Genomic DNA, 16,539 nt, shown 5'->3' on the forward strand with positions numbered 1-16,539 from the left:
TGCTATGAATAGTAAAAGAAGAGAAGAGCCACGTTAAATATGCTACATTGATTGATTAATTGATTGATGATTAGTTATGTGGGGATGTTAAGAGCAGAGTGGAATGAAGTATGGATAGATATCAAAGATTTAAAGTTTCTTAATGTGTTCCGTCTGTACATTCATACTGACATAGTGACATCAAGTTGCGGGTTCAATTCCACGTGTTATCACTTGTTTTTGATAAAAGAAGAGCCTCACATATTTGCACAAAGTTTAATTAGAATGAATGATATTGCTCACAATATTTGACTCTTTACAGCTTTTTAAATGCTGACGACTCTTTATAGTTTTCATCACGGTGCCTTTATCATATTTAAATTGCACCAACCAAAAAAAAAGGTTTAAAGCAGGCGTGGGGCTTGTTTTAACTTTTTTTTTTTTTTTTGGCTTCTTTTACCTGAAAGACGTGTGGGGCTTAAATTTAAAGCACCCTCTTTTTAGTTGTAAGCTTTAGAGAGATGAGATCTTTTGAATTCCGATCCCTTCCCCCACAATAATTGTCATGATCAGAATTCTCACATACATTCACATGTGCCCAACCCACCAATATATGAAATCAAAATAAGAACATTAACGTAAATTCTTTGTAAAGTCGCTAAAATAATAAAACTCACATAAACATAAACAAGCGCAAAACGAAATTCAAACTCTATTATCAGCTATAAACAATCATACAAGATCCAGCATACTCCTTGTTCTTTTGGGTCATGATCCCCCAGTTTTGTAGTCTCCTCTTGAGTTTTCTCTAACTCCTCCTCCTCCTCCTCCTCCTCATCATCATCGTGCCTTTGGATCAAAAATCTCTGAGAAAACTGAATTATCCAGCAACCTAGAAGTATCCTTACTACAATCTCCATTACTGCTCGTCACGCTAACTCCACTGCTCTTGTTAAAATCCGAAACCACGCTAACACTGTTACTACTGCTAAACATGCTATCACTTTCTTCTGCAATAGTTTTCTTATTGCCTCCTCCGCCACCTTCTTCTCCCCCTCCTCCTCCTTCCCTTCCTCTCATCTTCTCAGCGTTCTCTTGCAGTTGCAGAGCAAATTCCAGACCCCAAACGACGTCGTTCATGGTCGGCCTCCGCGTCGCATTGTCATCCAAACAGCTTATTCCAATCTCGCCAAACTTCTTCAAGCATTCTGGTGATATCGTTCCTCTCAAAGCTGGATCCACTATATGACCTAGGGTTCCCGTGTGAAAGCAATTCCTCGCCCAATCAGATAACAACACCTGTCTCTTATCTGCGATGCGGATTATCGGCGGGCGACCACACAGTACCTCAAACAACACCACTCCAAAGGAGTACACGTCGGATTTCTCCGTTAAATGCTGTCGTTTGTAGTACTCTGGGTCAAGATAGCCTATGCTTCCTTTTACTACTGTGCTCACATGGGCCTTGAGCCCAGTGGGCCCGATTCTGGATAACCCGAAGTCCGAAACCTTGGCCTCCCACTTGTCGTCTATCAAGATGTTCGTGGTCTTCACATCACGGTGAATGATCATGTGCTTCGCACCCGCATGGAGATAATGCAGTCCTCGTGCTGCTCCTATACAAATCTGGAGCCGTCGCTTCCACGGAAGAGCCGGATTTTCAGAGTTGTAAAGATGGTTACGGAGGGTCCCACGAGCCATGAAATCGTAGACTAAAATCATCTCGTTGCTTTCGTAGCAGTAACCTATGAGAGAGACCAGATGGTGGTGACGGAGCTGCGAGAGCATTTCGATTTCGGTTTTGAATTCGTGGACCCCTTGCTGTGAACCCGGCTTGAGCCGCTTGATCGCGACCGGAGTGAAGCCGCCGTCGATGTACCCTTTGTAGACGTTGCCGAAGCCTCCGACTCCTACATTGAAGAGCTCGTCGAAGTTGTTCGTGGCGGCTCTGATCTCGGCGATGGAAAAGTGACGGCACAGTTCCATTGGAAGAGATGAGGCATTCGTGGCTGTGCTCGTTGATTTTGTTGTGGTGAACGAATAGGGAGCCCACTTTGAAGTTCCAGAGCTGGACTTGCGAGATTCCTTGGCCTTCTTCCCACGATTGATGAGGAAGAATACGGTACAGGAAATCAGAACCACAATGGAAGCTGCAACGCCGACGATGACCCCGATTAAAATCTTGCTTCTGTTTTTTCTTGCTTGCTTTTGGGGTAGATCATTAGGATTGGGACGGGGTGGAGGAGGATCAGGGTTAGGTCCGGCGAGATTACTTTGTGAATCACTGATCTTGAAAACCTCGAGTCCATTCAAGAATGCGTCACTGTACTCAACTTGATGCCGGTCAGGATGCATTTTGAGTGAAAGAGAAGCTGGTTTTGCATTACCTGAAACAATTACACGCATAGTCTTATATACTGGAACTCCTTTTCCTTAGCCCACTTTAAAACATTCGCACCATCCTCAGCTAACTGGTCGGCTATGTAAATGTCAAATTCTGTTGTAGGAATCGTTGATGACTGGATTGAGCTCACAAAAATGGAGTCTCAGCATGTAGGTAAAACCAGAATCGACAGGAAACTCCCAAGTAAGGTTAGTGTTCATGTTCAAAGTTTTATTCATTCCCATGTCGCGTTCTGTTCGATAGAGTTCCTCAGGTGCTGTGTAATTAGGAACTTTAGTGAACATCAGGGGTCTTCTCTCACCTTCAAAATCAGCAGGTAGAAAAGAACTTCTAACAAAGAAACTGTCACCGCTGTCCCAAGACCGGAGCATTCCCGTGTCTTTCGTAGATGAGATTTGGCTTCCACCCACGTTTAGCCTGTACCGTGTCTGGAGAGCAACGTCGTCGGATATGCTAAACATGCCCACCGAACCAATTAATTTGAATCCCAAGTCGTCGGGTTTGGTGTAATAGAGATCCTCAGGCATGGAGACAATCTCAATTCCATTAACAAACGCATAAGAATCTGGGTGTGTTGAATTGGGAGTGAAAGTTAAGTTGAGCCTCTCGCCATCCCCGACGTTGACGCAAAATTCTATGAAGATGGTATCTTCCCGGTAAGCATCGGCCCAGACCGAAGCATTGAAATCCTTAAGGAGTGTGAACCCACCAGATTTGACAGTGAAGAAGGCATCGAAACGATCAAAACCCGGGTACGAAGCTGGGTAGAGGAAGAGACGAAGGAATTTCTGGCCGGGAGAGACAGGGAATGAATATGAGAACTGAGAGCGAGAGAGACGAGCCGTGGTGTAGGGGACTTGTTGGGCAGAAGGAGACTGGGTAAGTGCCGTGGCTGGAACAGATTCGTCTTGTTTGGATAAGAACTTTGAATCGTTGTCTCCCGCCCATGTCCGACCACTTCCCGTTGAGTTATGGGAGCTGCCACAGTTAATGCTTAAAAGATCATCGGGGTGTAAAAAGAAGCAAGTGTGGAAGCGTAAAGCAGGGGAAAACAGAGGAAGAAGATGGTCCATGACGACACAGAAGTCGTACGATTGAAGCTCATGTTTGGACGAAGAAGACGAAGTTTGGTCCTCATGGAGGTAAATTCGACAGAGCCAAAATAGAAATAAAAAGAAGATTAGCACCTGTAATTGCCCTGAACGGTAGTAGTTTCCTGGAAGCCGCCCGATGGTAAACGCTCAAGTCTACGCAAAAGAACAAAGCACTGAAACAGTACACTTGACCTGATCAACAATGGGTGCCAGCCGTAGGGGATTGGAAAAATGGATAATAGACAATAAGAAAATTATAAAAATAAATGGTTATTTTGAACGGCCATGATAGGCCAGGGAGGAAAAAAAAAAAGTGAGCCTGTTTGGTCTTGGATTGAATTGAATGGGAAATTAAAGTAGGAAAGAGACATACCCTTCAATGCATTGACTATAGCCATCCATCGCACTCTCCTAGAAGTTGAAGATGCTTAGCCTTAGCTTTCTTCAAGAGCGTGATCAAGCTTGCAATGAATCCCATCAATGGCGACGACTTCAATGGAGGAGACGAACTGAGAAGAAGGAGACAGAACTGAGGAGCTTAATGATGGGGATAAGAACGTGAATTGGAAAGAGAATCGCGTGGAGTGACAATGGATGCGGATGAACGTAAAGGAGACAAAACACGGGATGCGGTGATGAATCAAAAAAGGTTGGCTGGATGCTATAGAGAGTGGTGGATTAAAAGGAAAAAAAAAAAAAAAAAAAAACAAAGGACGAAAGAAACCAATGGAAATAGTAATGGACTTTTTGTTGGCGACGTACAACCCATTAACACTCAAACACTGTTCTTAATTTTTTTAAAAAGGGTGAGTTAATTGTGAGTTGGAACATTTACGAAGGGTGTAGTGGCTACTGGCTAAGCGTGAGTTGCGCAGTAGAAAATATATACTTCTTTTAATTAGTATCTAATTAACTAATTTGAGTAAATTAATAATATTAATTAAATTAATTAATATAACATATTTCTTTTAAATATTATAAGTATTTTCTTTAATTCTCTTCCCTCCCTCACCTACTAATTATTATTGAAAGAATATCAATCAATTTATTTAGAATAAAATTAACAAACATATAATATAGGTTTCACATACAGAATCAACATTAATTTTTTAATTTATTAATTAGATCTTATATTAATAACAAAAAGAGTAAAAGGTAGTGGATTATTCGGATTAACCCAAAAAAGAAACCATGGGTGAGGGGAGACATGAAGGTCCAAGCATAAATGGGTACTAACTCCAGTCCTTAATATAAACAAAACTAGTTGACTAATATGAATAAATTAATAAAACTAATTAAGTTAGTTATTTATAATCAATAAGTGTTATCTTTTTTAAAATATCCTTACTAATCAAGTGTATTTGGCTAAAACTATCATTATTGTAAGAATTATTTTGAAAAAAATAGATTAAATATAGAAGACAAAGTAAATTGAGGTCTTATATTTAAAATCAAAATAAAAATTAAACAGCCTTTTATATTAATAACCGGAAATAATATTAATTAAAAATAAACGGTCGGGGTCTGGTTTGTTTTAAAGCCGGAAGAATCTGGATATAGATAATTGATTGAGGGGTGTGAATTGACTGACGGAGGTGGAGGGGGATCCGTGGAGGTTCAATCAAGGTTAATGGGAGACTGGAATTAAAATAAAATGAAAGCGTGGAGGCAGAAGTCAACCTTTTTTTTTTTTGGTCAGGTTAAAAAGGGTTTTTTGTTTTGAAAGAAGAAGGATGGAAATTAAAAGCATGGAAACTTATCCAAAAAAAATTAAAACATGGAAAATAGGAGTGAAGGACAGCAGGATTGGAACCAAATGCAATTTTCTTTTGGTTATCAATGAAATTAATAAAACCCCGATGATATCTAGGACGCAGCGCTCATCATTATGATGAGATCTAAACCATTAAAAAAAATTTAAGGGTCTAAATTTAAAATTTTTAATCAATAATTTTTAAACAAAATGCAAGATTAAATCTAGAGTATATATTAGAAAAATTGCAAGCCCGTTTATTAAAGGGATAATTGCAAACCAAAAAAAAAGATTGTGAATATTGTAAAATCTCATATTAGGAATCATGATAGTACTTTAACTCGTTTTGACAAGAATTGATTTGCAAATAATAAAAATTTTTTGTGAGAATTTATTATCTGGGATTTTGTAATTTTCAAAGTCTTTTTTTTATTTTTTTTGCAATTTTACCTAGATTGAAGATTGATAAACTTAAGGGTAGAAAAGTTGTAGACTCCAGGTTAAGAGAGGTTGAGCTGATATTGGACTCAAATTTTTTGTAAACATTTTGAGATGTTCTAAAATTATTTGAAATACATTTTAGTCAAATATTATCATCAATTATTTATATTAGATTAACTTGGAACTCAAAGAGCAGGTGAACTTGGTAATTAATAAAAAATTTTGTAACTTAAGAAAGGTTGGTATGAGTCAGTTGCATTAGTTTCACCACATGTCCCATTTCAGCTACAGATTGTATAACTGATTGAGTGTTAGTAAGAGATTGTTAGCCTATAAATATCCCTTAATTGTAATCTCTATGTTATGTTGGGGAAATAATACACACATACTCCTATTTGTGTGTGCTGCATAACAATTTGGTATTAGAGTTGACTTTCCGATCACACCGCCATTATGTTGAAACAAGATTTGGTATACAGATTCGTCATCTTGAGCATCGTTTGGACTTGCACACCATCGCCATGGAGTTTAATCATGTCTAATTGGAACAAAACTCCTTAGATATAGGTTAACTGAAAACTTAGACGCTATTGTTACACAGCAAGGCCATCCAATTGCTTTTGCTAGCAAGCCTCTTAGTCCCCAAAAACAATCACTATTTGCTTATAAACTAAACTTATGGCAATTATATTTGCTTACAGCAATAGAGATCTTCCTTGGCTGACTCTGTTTTTACTATCAAGACAGATCATTTACCTTTGAAGCACTTGTTAAAGCAAAAATTAATGTTGCTGGATCAATTTAAGTTACTCAATAAAGTTGTACATGAGGATTGACTTATGAGATTAAGTATGCTAAAAGAAAAGACAATAAAGTCATGGATGTCTTTTGTTGCTAATTTGATGTTCCATCGGCTACAATATCAGTTCCTACAACTGAATTACATACTAAAGTGAAACAAACATGGGTTATTGATGATCATGTCAGCCAATTATTAAAGATTTAGAGCTAGATCCTACTTCTCGCCCCAAGTATACATGGTAGCAACAGTTGTTGAAGTGAAATGGAAAATTGGTAGTGGGCATTGATCACTCATTATGACATGACTTGCTTTCTTTCTTTCATTCAAATCCCATGGGAGGACACTTTGGCACCATTGCTACTTATAGAAGGCTTGTCTTTGTTTTTTATTGGAAAGGAATGTAGCATGATGTGAAGGGGTTTATTAGTTCATCTTCTACTTGTCAGCATTTTAAATCTAAACATGTTGCTTTACTTGGGTTATTATAAGCTTTATCTATCCCAGATCATGTGTGGTCTAAGCTTTCTATGAATTTTTTTAGTGGCTTGCCTCTTACATATTCTAAAATAATCATTTTGACAGTTATTGACAGACTTAACAAAGCTGCACATTTCATGCTACTTAAACATCTACTTTTAGTGTCAGATGTAGCTTGCCTCTTTCTTGATAACATTGTCAAAAAACTTCACGAGTTTCCCAAGTCCATTATGACTGATCGTGATCCTCTTTTTGAGGAAAATTTTGGAAGGAACCCTTTCAGCTCTATGGTGTTAAGTTGAATTACTCTTCAACCTATCATGCACAGTGAGATGGCCGAGCTGAGGTTTTGAATTGCTGCCTTGAATGTTATTTAAGGTGTATGACTGGTGACTTTTCAAAGCAATAGGTTCATTGGCTTTCTGTAGCTAAACTATGGTATAATACTACCTACCATTCTTTTATAGGCATGACTCCATTTGAGGCGGTTTATGGCATCCCTCTACCAATTCATTTACGTTTTCTACCTAGAGATTCATCAAATGATCTTGTTGATCACTTATGCACATCACCTGAGACAACCATTCAGGTGTTAAAAGACAGACTCTTGAAAGCTCAGCACTGCATGTTCCAGCGAGTCAATAAACACCATATTGAAAAGGAATTTTCAATGGAGACATTGTTTATCTTAAGCTTCACCCTTTTTGCAAAAATGTAATTTACAATTCTACATTACATAAGCTTGCCGCCTGGCATTTTGGACCATTTGAAGTCATTAAACGAGTTGGGAAGGTTGCTTGAACCTAAACTTCCTCTTGAAACAAAAGTGCATCCAATTTTTCATGTTTCATTGTTGAAGAAATGTGTTAGTAAGTCCTTCCAGTTGCTACTTCATTGCCTATGATAGATGCTGAGAGTCAATTTTCTCTTAAACCTGAGTGTATTCTTCACCATAAGCTTGTCAAGTGTGGTTCATTGCTTGTTACTCAAGTTCTAGTTCATTGGAATCAAAGCAGACTTAAAAACACTTGGGAGGATCTTTCCTTCCTCAAACAACAATTTATGCATTTGACTGTTCTGCTCCACCATCCAACATCATCCTTGTAGACAAGAATATTCTTTAGGTGGGGTGTAAATGATATGAGTTAATTACATTAGTTTTAGCACATGTCCATTTCAGTTATAGACGGTGTATAACTGGTTGATTGTTAGTGAGGGATTATTAGCCTATGAATATCCCTTTATTGTAATCTCTATGTTCTGTTGAGGAAATAATACACACGTGACTCTCTCTCTCTCTCTCTCTCTCTGTGGTGCGTAACAAAAAAACCTTTTAATAACTATAAGTGCAAGAACAAATAAGTGAGTAATACAAAAATTAATATGAATAATTATGCTAGAATTGATAAAAATATAAAAGAAGAGAGTATCCAAACTATAAAACTTAGTCTATGTCTAGTTCCCAAAAAATCTTCTGGTATTTTCCATTATATACCACATAAGTTTGATCTGGACACTACAAATTAGTCTATGTTTGATTCGTACATGTAAGGCATCACTACAAATTTTTTTCAAGGTCAATCTTTCCCTTAATCCCAAGGGAACACTCTTCCTTGTAGTTACACAAATTACTCATGAAAACTCTCATAAAGAGTGGGATGAGAGAATAATAATTGGTGGCTCGAGGGGAATGGTTTCATGATAGAGAATATATAAATATGAATTCAATCATCTCAACTTTTTCTCATATTTCCTCTCTTTTCCTTGCACTTTAAACTTGTTTAGAGTGGCATGTTTATAAACCAATATGTGAAATAACTGTTAGAAAGAACTAGATGTATGTTGCTGTTAGAAACTAATCATGTTTAGTCGTTGGAGAGCATTTCTGACTACTTGATGTATTAAAGATTTAGATGTTAATCAATATATTATCATTTTGGAATACTGAACTTTGAAGCTTGTTAATGTAATGTTTGTCATGGAGACTAACTCGTTAGAGTTAAAAATATGATAGATGATGCGTTTGCCAAAAAGGCTTAGCACATTAGACACAGGAGTATTGGAACTTTGCTTTGGACAATATGGATAACATATTAAAACATCAATGCTAACATAGTTGAAGTTTTTTAGAGTATGTATAAGTTATTCTCCTCAGATGTTTAATGCATTAGCATAATTTGCTTAGTTCGTTCTTTAGAACTAGAATAACATGATTCATAAATTATATTATCTCTTATCCTTAAAATAAGAGTTAGTTGAAGATTTAATTTAGTCATAAATATAGGATCTCAATCCACATTGTTTCCAATATTTATCTATTTTTTCCTCAATAATCTATACAGTGATTACAGATGTTAAAGAGTTTTCACCAAAAGGTAATTTCAATGCACATGACAACATCTAATTATTACAGACAACAAACTTAATTAATGTTCTTAATATTTAGAAATTAGTTATCTACCCCTTATATTAAGAACCCAAGGTAAACTTTTTGTGGAGTGATCAGATTGAAACTCATATGAATGATCAACATGTTAGGCAGAAGATCTAGCATGTTGACGAGATAAGTTCGTAATATTTAGAAACTCAACCATGCACAGATTAACACATTAGCACTTAATATATGTATTAAAGATTGAAAAGAAAAACTCTTTTAAGCTTTATAGTAAGAATTCTAGATTTTCCATACACTTGAGTAGATTAACTCATCAGTCCAAATGACAATCGTGTTAAATGTGTGTCATATTTTGCTCCAAACATTAACTAATTTGTTAGTATTTTTCCACGGTGTGTTAATTAAGACATAGATAGTGTGAAGCACTTTGGACGACTTATTTAATTAACACGTCAAAGATGAATCAAGACACGTTAAATGAGAGGAGACCAGTCGAAACTAGTATAAATCCAGCTAGAACAAATCTCTGAGAACCAATCAAAAATTAGGAGAACTTTCGAGACTAAGAAATTTGCTACTTCAAGCTTTTTTAAATAACTTCGCACCATTGCTTCGATAAAACATGTGTTTCCTATATTACTATTACCACACACCCATTATTGTTCTATATAACTATTACACACACATATGCTTCATGCTTTATAATGAATTGAAGATAGATTCTCATCAGTTGACAATTTTGAGTCCAGTATATGACAATGGGAGAATATTAATTTATCATTAAAGTTGATTACTAAGTTAACAAATAATTTAGTAATTCATAAAGGTTATTTTATTTCCCATATAACAATGTAATATATAAAATCGAGAATATACTAATTTTATATGATCAAACGAAGTATAAAGGAACCAGTGCCTTAGTCAATTTAACAAGGGAGCAATTTTAAAAGGAATAACAATTGTAATTTCAAATTTGAATCTAATTCTAGCAAAATGACAAAAATAACAATTATTGCTTTGTAAAAAACTTCCCAATTTATTGTGGGCAGTGTAATTCAATATCATTTGTCTTTCCTCTGTCACATATATTTCGATTAAACTTGACTTTTAACATCATTCCAGAGAGCAAAGCTGATTTCTACATTATCGAAACCAACTTCATGTCTTTCTTCCACATCAGTAACTTCTGTTAACAGAGCCCTTTCTTCCTCGCGTTTTCCTTCATCTCCAGTTTCCTCTGCACTTTCTTGTAGCTGCAACGCGAATTCTAGGCCCCACTCAACTTCACTCATCGATGGTCGTTCATTTGGGTCATCTTCCAAACATTTTAACGCCATGTCGCTGAACGCTTTAAGGCTCTCTGGTCTGATACTTTCTGTTATGAACGAATCAACAGTTTCACAAATCACACCCTCGCGATGGCATTTGCTGACCCATTCTACTAAGCTTGCCTTCTCCTTCTCCACAGTACGTAAGAAAGGTGGCCTCCCACACAATACTTCGAGTAAAACCACACCAAACGAATAAACATCAGACTTCAGAGTCAACCTTTGGCGTTTATAGTATTCTGGATCCAAATAACCAATGCTTCCTTTCACCACTGTGGAAATGTGGGACTTGGACATCCCAGTGGGTCCTATTTTCGATAATCCAAAGTCAGAAAACTTAGCCACCCATTTTTCGTCAAGTAAAATGTTCGTCGTCTTCACGTCACGATGAATGATATTTCGTATCGCACCTGTATGAAGATAATGTAGTCCTTGCGCTGCACCCTGGCAAATTTTCAACCTCTGCTTCCAGGAAAGGGGATGGTTGTTAGAATTGTAAAGATGGTCACGGAGGGTCCCACGAGCCATGAACTCATAGACGAGGATCATTTCGTTGCCATCGTTGCAGTAGCCAATGAGAGAGACTAAGTGATTGTGACGAAGCTGGGAGAGCATTTCAATCTCAGTTCGGAACTCGTGGAGCCCTTGTTGCGACCCTTGTTTGAGTCGTTTGATTGCCACCGGAGTTTGACCGTCGTTAATGTAACCTTTGTAGACGTTGCCGAATCCTCCGACTCCGATGAGGAAGAGTTCATCGAAGTTGTTGGTGGCGGCTCTGATCTCAACGATGGGAGAGTGATGGCACAATTCCGTCCGTACAATTGAGCCGCTGGTAATAATATTCACTGATTTGGTGGTAAATAATTGAAAGCGCTTGAAAATTCCATAATCGCTCGACTTGACGTTCATCCCGCGAGTAATGAGGCAGAAAGCAACAATGAGAACCAAAACGGCGACGAAAGCTGCAGTGCAAACCACGACCCCAATTATCTTGCTTCTTCTTCTTCTCTGATTTTCTCGGGGTAGCTCATTAGAATTGGGTGGTGGAGGAGGAGGAAGATAAGAGTTGGGTCCGGCGAGATTTCGATCACTGATTTTGAAAATCTCAAGTCCGTTCAAGAATGCATCACTGTACTCAGTCATCGATCCCGAGACAGGATGCATTTTGAGTGAAAGATTAGCTGGTTTTGCATCACCTGGGACAATTACGGCATAGTCTTTATATACCGGAACTGCTTTTCCCTTTGCCCATTTTAACACATTCGCACCCTCCTCAGCTAACTGGTCGGCTATGTAAATATCAAACATTCTGTTGTAGGAATCGTTGATACCTGGAGTAAGCTCACAAAAATGGAGTCTCAGCATGTAGGTAAAGCCTGAATCGACAGGAAACTCCCAAGTAAGGTTAGTGCTCTTGTTCAAAGTTTTGTTCATCCCCATATTACGTTCTGTTCGGTAGACTCGCTCAGGTACTGTGTAATTAGGAACTTTAGTGAATATCAGGGGTCTTCTCTCACCCTCAAAATCAGCAGGTAATTGACAATGACTTACTAGAAAACTGTCATCGAAGTCCCAAGATCGGAGCATTCCTGTGTCATCCGTATCTGAGATTTCGCACCCACCGACATTAAGCCGGTACTTTGTCTGGAGAGCAACGTTGGTGGGAATGTAAAACATGACCTGCGCACCAATTAAATTGAATCCAGGGCTATCAGCTTTGGTGTAATAGAGATAATCAGGCATGGATACTATCTCGATCCCATTAACAAATGCATATGATTGTGGGTTTGTTGAATTTGGAGTGAAAGTTAAGTTGAGATTCCCACCATCGCCAACGTTGACACAATATTCCCTGAGGATGGTATCTTCATGGTTCGAATCAGCTGTGACCGAAGCATTGAAATCCTGAAGGAGTATGAACCCACCAGATTTGACAGTGAAGAAGGCATCAGAACGGTTAAAACCTGGGTAAGAAGCTGGGTAGAAGAAGAGGCGGATGAATTTCTGGCCTGGAGACACAGGGAATGAATAGGAGAATTGGGAGCGAGATAGACGAGCTGTGGTGTGAGGGACTTGTTGAGCAGAAGGAGATTGAGTAAGTGCTGTGACTGCAACAGATTCGTCTTGTTTTGATAAGAACTTTGAGTCGATATCTCCGGTCCATGTCCGGTCATTTCCCGATGAGTTGCCGGAACAGCCACAGTTAATGCTGAATAGATCAACGGGGGTGTACAAAGAAGCAAGTGTGGAAAGGAAAAGGTGGGAAAAACAGAGGAGGAGGAAGAAGATGGTCCTTAATGATGCAGAAGTAGTATAATTACCGAGGCTCATCTCTGGAAGAGGTAGACGAAGACGGTGATTGGATAGAAACCGAACTATAGTTTCAAAAGTGTTTTTACGGTTTATGAAATAAATATATGAAGGAATTTATCTCGTTTTGTCAAAAAAATACTTTTAAAACTATAGTTTAAAGGTTACTAAACATCCCCAAGTCAGGTTTTGATGTAAGTAAATTTTGTAGTTCAATTAGCAGAAATCAGTTCCCGCTTTATAGGAGTTGGGTTCACGGATGCTAGTAGCTTTATAGGAGTTGGGTTCACGGATGCTAGTAGCCGCTTGCGAGGAAGCTTCTCGGGAGAGTAAACGTTCAAAGTCTACACAATAAAACATCGACCGTTGACTCATTCTACTGTTCATGCCACGTGGACCACTAACAGGTGAGGAGTCTCATAAGCGGTCTATGTGACGGAGCAACAATTGAGGGGAACCACTCCATGCTTTTGTCCATCACAGCATACTTTCTCCTCAATCCTCATTATTCACTTTTGGTTAATTTTAATCTGCAGTGTTTGGATTTTATACCTGTAGGAGCTAGTTAAATTTTTTTTTTTTTAACGAAATGTAAAAATTTAATTCATTTTATCTTTTAAATTTATAATTAGATAAAGGTTCTCTTAACATTGTGATGATATTTCTCAAATATACCTAACATTCTAATTCTTTTAGTAGAACAATTTTACCCACAATCTATTAAATGTTTGGTGCACTCTAACTCATGCTTTAGTTTTTTGATGTGACTGTAATTTGGTTACATTATATAAAAGTTGTTAATCATTTTATAAAAGACACAAAAATTATTAGTTTTAACCGTTAATATCAACAAAAGGAAAATAGGTATTTAAAATAAATTTTAAAAAACGATGAGATTGCGTCAAATTTAAATATCATGAATAAAATTGTACTACGAAAAAAATTATAGTGCTTAGTGCATCTGAAAAATAAAATCAGGATGTTTGGTACTATTTTATCCAGTATAATTTTTTTGTTCATTGTTCGAAATGGCCATAGTATCAAATATGAAAATTAACCACCAATGAAGCCAATCATTGATGACGACTTATAATGTTTGAGAATAATGGAAAAGGATAATAACAAAAATGAATCTTGATGGTAAATAGTATAGGAATCAATTCTTATATTAATAAAAAGGCACTTTAAGTGGCAAGAAATTGGTGAAATTAAATAAGTTATTTATGCACAGCTAAGCCAATGATATTACAGATCTTCTGAAACAACTAGAGATTTAAGATTACTTAGCAATATTCTTTCCGATCTATTAAAAAAAAGTGCTTCACAATAAATATTAATATGTACTTGAAATATGCTTTTCTATTTTTTATTTTTGGTATTGAAATATAATATAATATATTGATATTCCACTATATATTATAATACTCCTCCGGTCCTAATTATAAGACCCAATTGACTTATTTGAGGAAATTAAGGAAGTAATTTAAGTTGGTTATTTATAATAAATAAGTGTTGTCATTCCTAAAATATCCTTGCTAATTAAGTATATTGGCTAAAACTATCATTATTAGAAGGATTATCTTGGAAAAAAATGCATAAATATAAGAGACAAAATGGATTGGGTCTTATAATTAGGACCAAATAAAAAGTCAAATTGGGTTTTATAATAAGGACCGGAGGAGTATATAATTATATATTTTAAGGTTGTATAGCTTGTCCGCGGCCGAGCCCTATGAATAGCCGGGACTGAAAGTGTCCCTTTTTTTTTCCCGTTGTTTTTGTCAAGTGGGGAGGGTCATTTGTTTTTACGGGTTTATCATGAGGTCAACCGGCATCATGAACATCCGATGGTGCATGTAAAGAATCGATATGAAAGTTGCATCGATATTTATAAAAATATTATTGGTCACATTTTTTATACTGTCGCAGCATGAATGGGTAGATAATGCGGTTTAAGAAAGAACTTTTCTTTTCTAGTGGTGAAGTGTGCGTTGTATTTAATTGATGGACATAGCATATGACTTGCCAGTAGAGCTGTGAAAACGAGTCAAACTCATCAATTCAGTCGGTTTAAGCTTTTTTAAGTGAAGGGCTGGGTTTTTATTTTAAAAGATTAAAAAAATGGGCTTAAAAGAATTAACCCATTAGGGCTAAGAAATAAAAAGATCAGCCCTTTTAAGCCGCCCTTCTTTTTTATTATTATTATCTAAATATTTATATAATTATAGATTAGTCTTTTACAGACAAATCTAAACTAAAATTATTTAGAAGAATCAATACTTAAAATAATTAAAAAGAATTAGATGTTTTGAACTGATGGAAGAACAATTAAAATCAATTCCAAATTCTTTCAAGAATAGTAGCTGATATTCTTAGCATTTGAATCACTACACAGCCAGTGAATCTTCTACAGTAGCGAATGACAACTTCAGTAGGATTTGCATTGAATTCTCATCAGTTTTGATGAGCACCTAGTGCTTATCAGATCTGAACCGTTCAGATCCAATCTGGACAGTCCAGATTTAATTTAATTTTTATTTTTTTAAAATAATTATTTTAATAGGTATGGGATAAAAAATAAAAATAATTTCTTAATTATCATTTTTTAAAAAAATAATTTTTTATTTTAAAATAATTATTTAAAAATATTTAATTTGGACCGTCCAAATTAGATCTAGACAGTCCAAACTATTCATCAAGTGATAAGCACCCATTGCTTGATAAGTACCAAATACGGACCCTTTTCACCACCGCTTCAGTACCTTCCCGTCAGTCTTTAGTTTCATTGCCATCCCCTTGAATTAGATACATCCCACTGCACCTTTGTCCTCATAGAGTTTTCCCACCAAAGATAAAATTAGAAGGAAAAATCAAATAAAGAATGATAAAAGCTTAACTTAATCTTTTATAAAATTATTTTTGCATAAAATAGTGAAATTAATTATTTAGCTTAAAATTAATTTAAGTTAATAAATTTAAATATTTTACAAATATAAAAAGAAGGACTTACATTATATCTCTTATTTTCATTATCTTAAGGTCTCCAATCACACATGATTATTTGTCTTTTAGTGTTATATGAATTTATAGTTTAATTGTAATATTTTAAAAATTAGAACACATAACTATATGTAATTAAAAATTTAACATAATAAATATAAACAACGAAAAAACAAAATATTTATTCATTTATTTATTTATTAGAAAACACTTGGTCTCCGTGGTTTACTTTTCAACAAGTCGTCTTGACGTCCGTGCTTTAATAAACGACCATGGCGTGTGAATAAACAATACTCACGCAACAGACAGAGCTCTCGAACAGCAAAAATGAAGAAGACACTCTCACTTATCTTCATCATGCTGATGGTCCTACTGGTTCACGCAGATGTGAGCAGAGCAACCTCAGGGAACCTCAACCACAGCTTCACCGCCAGTGCGGCTCCGGCGACTGCCTCATCGGCGATGAAGTGGACGTGGTCGGCGAGTTCCAGATGAATTCTCACGCAGCAAGGATGCTTTACGATGTCAGCAGGTCTATCACTGGGAGAACACCGAA

The 16,539-nt window shown here is 36.5% G+C and overlaps 1 protein-coding gene and 1 pseudogene across 1 annotated transcript; both read right to left on the bottom strand.

The window, feature by feature from the left end:
- Positions 1-476: 476 nt before the first annotated feature.
- Positions 477-3,355, bottom strand: LOC114715299 (receptor-like protein kinase FERONIA; annotated as a pseudogene).
- Positions 3,356-10,244: 6,889 nt separating this feature from the next.
- Positions 10,245-12,969, bottom strand: LOC114715300 (receptor-like protein kinase FERONIA). Its single transcript, XM_028900099.1, has one exon. The coding sequence runs from the start codon at positions 12,414-12,416 to the stop codon at positions 10,440-10,442; it is 1,977 nt and encodes a 658-aa protein (XP_028755932.1). The 5' UTR covers positions 12,417-12,969; the 3' UTR covers positions 10,245-10,439.
- Between the last annotated feature and the right edge of the window lie 3,570 nt (positions 12,970-16,539).

The sequence above is a fragment of the Neltuma alba genome, unplaced genomic scaffold (genome assembly GCF_004799145.2).
Source record: "Neltuma alba isolate B1F8T4 unplaced genomic scaffold, ASM479914v2 tig00011585_pilon, whole genome shotgun sequence".
Taxonomy (NCBI): domain Eukaryota; kingdom Viridiplantae; phylum Streptophyta; class Magnoliopsida; order Fabales; family Fabaceae; genus Neltuma; species Neltuma alba.

Coding starts and splice junctions, on each gene's coding strand:
- LOC114715300 (XM_028900099.1), bottom strand. CDS start 12,416: ATGCCTGATTATCTCTATTACACCAAAGCTGATAGCCCTGGATTCAAT.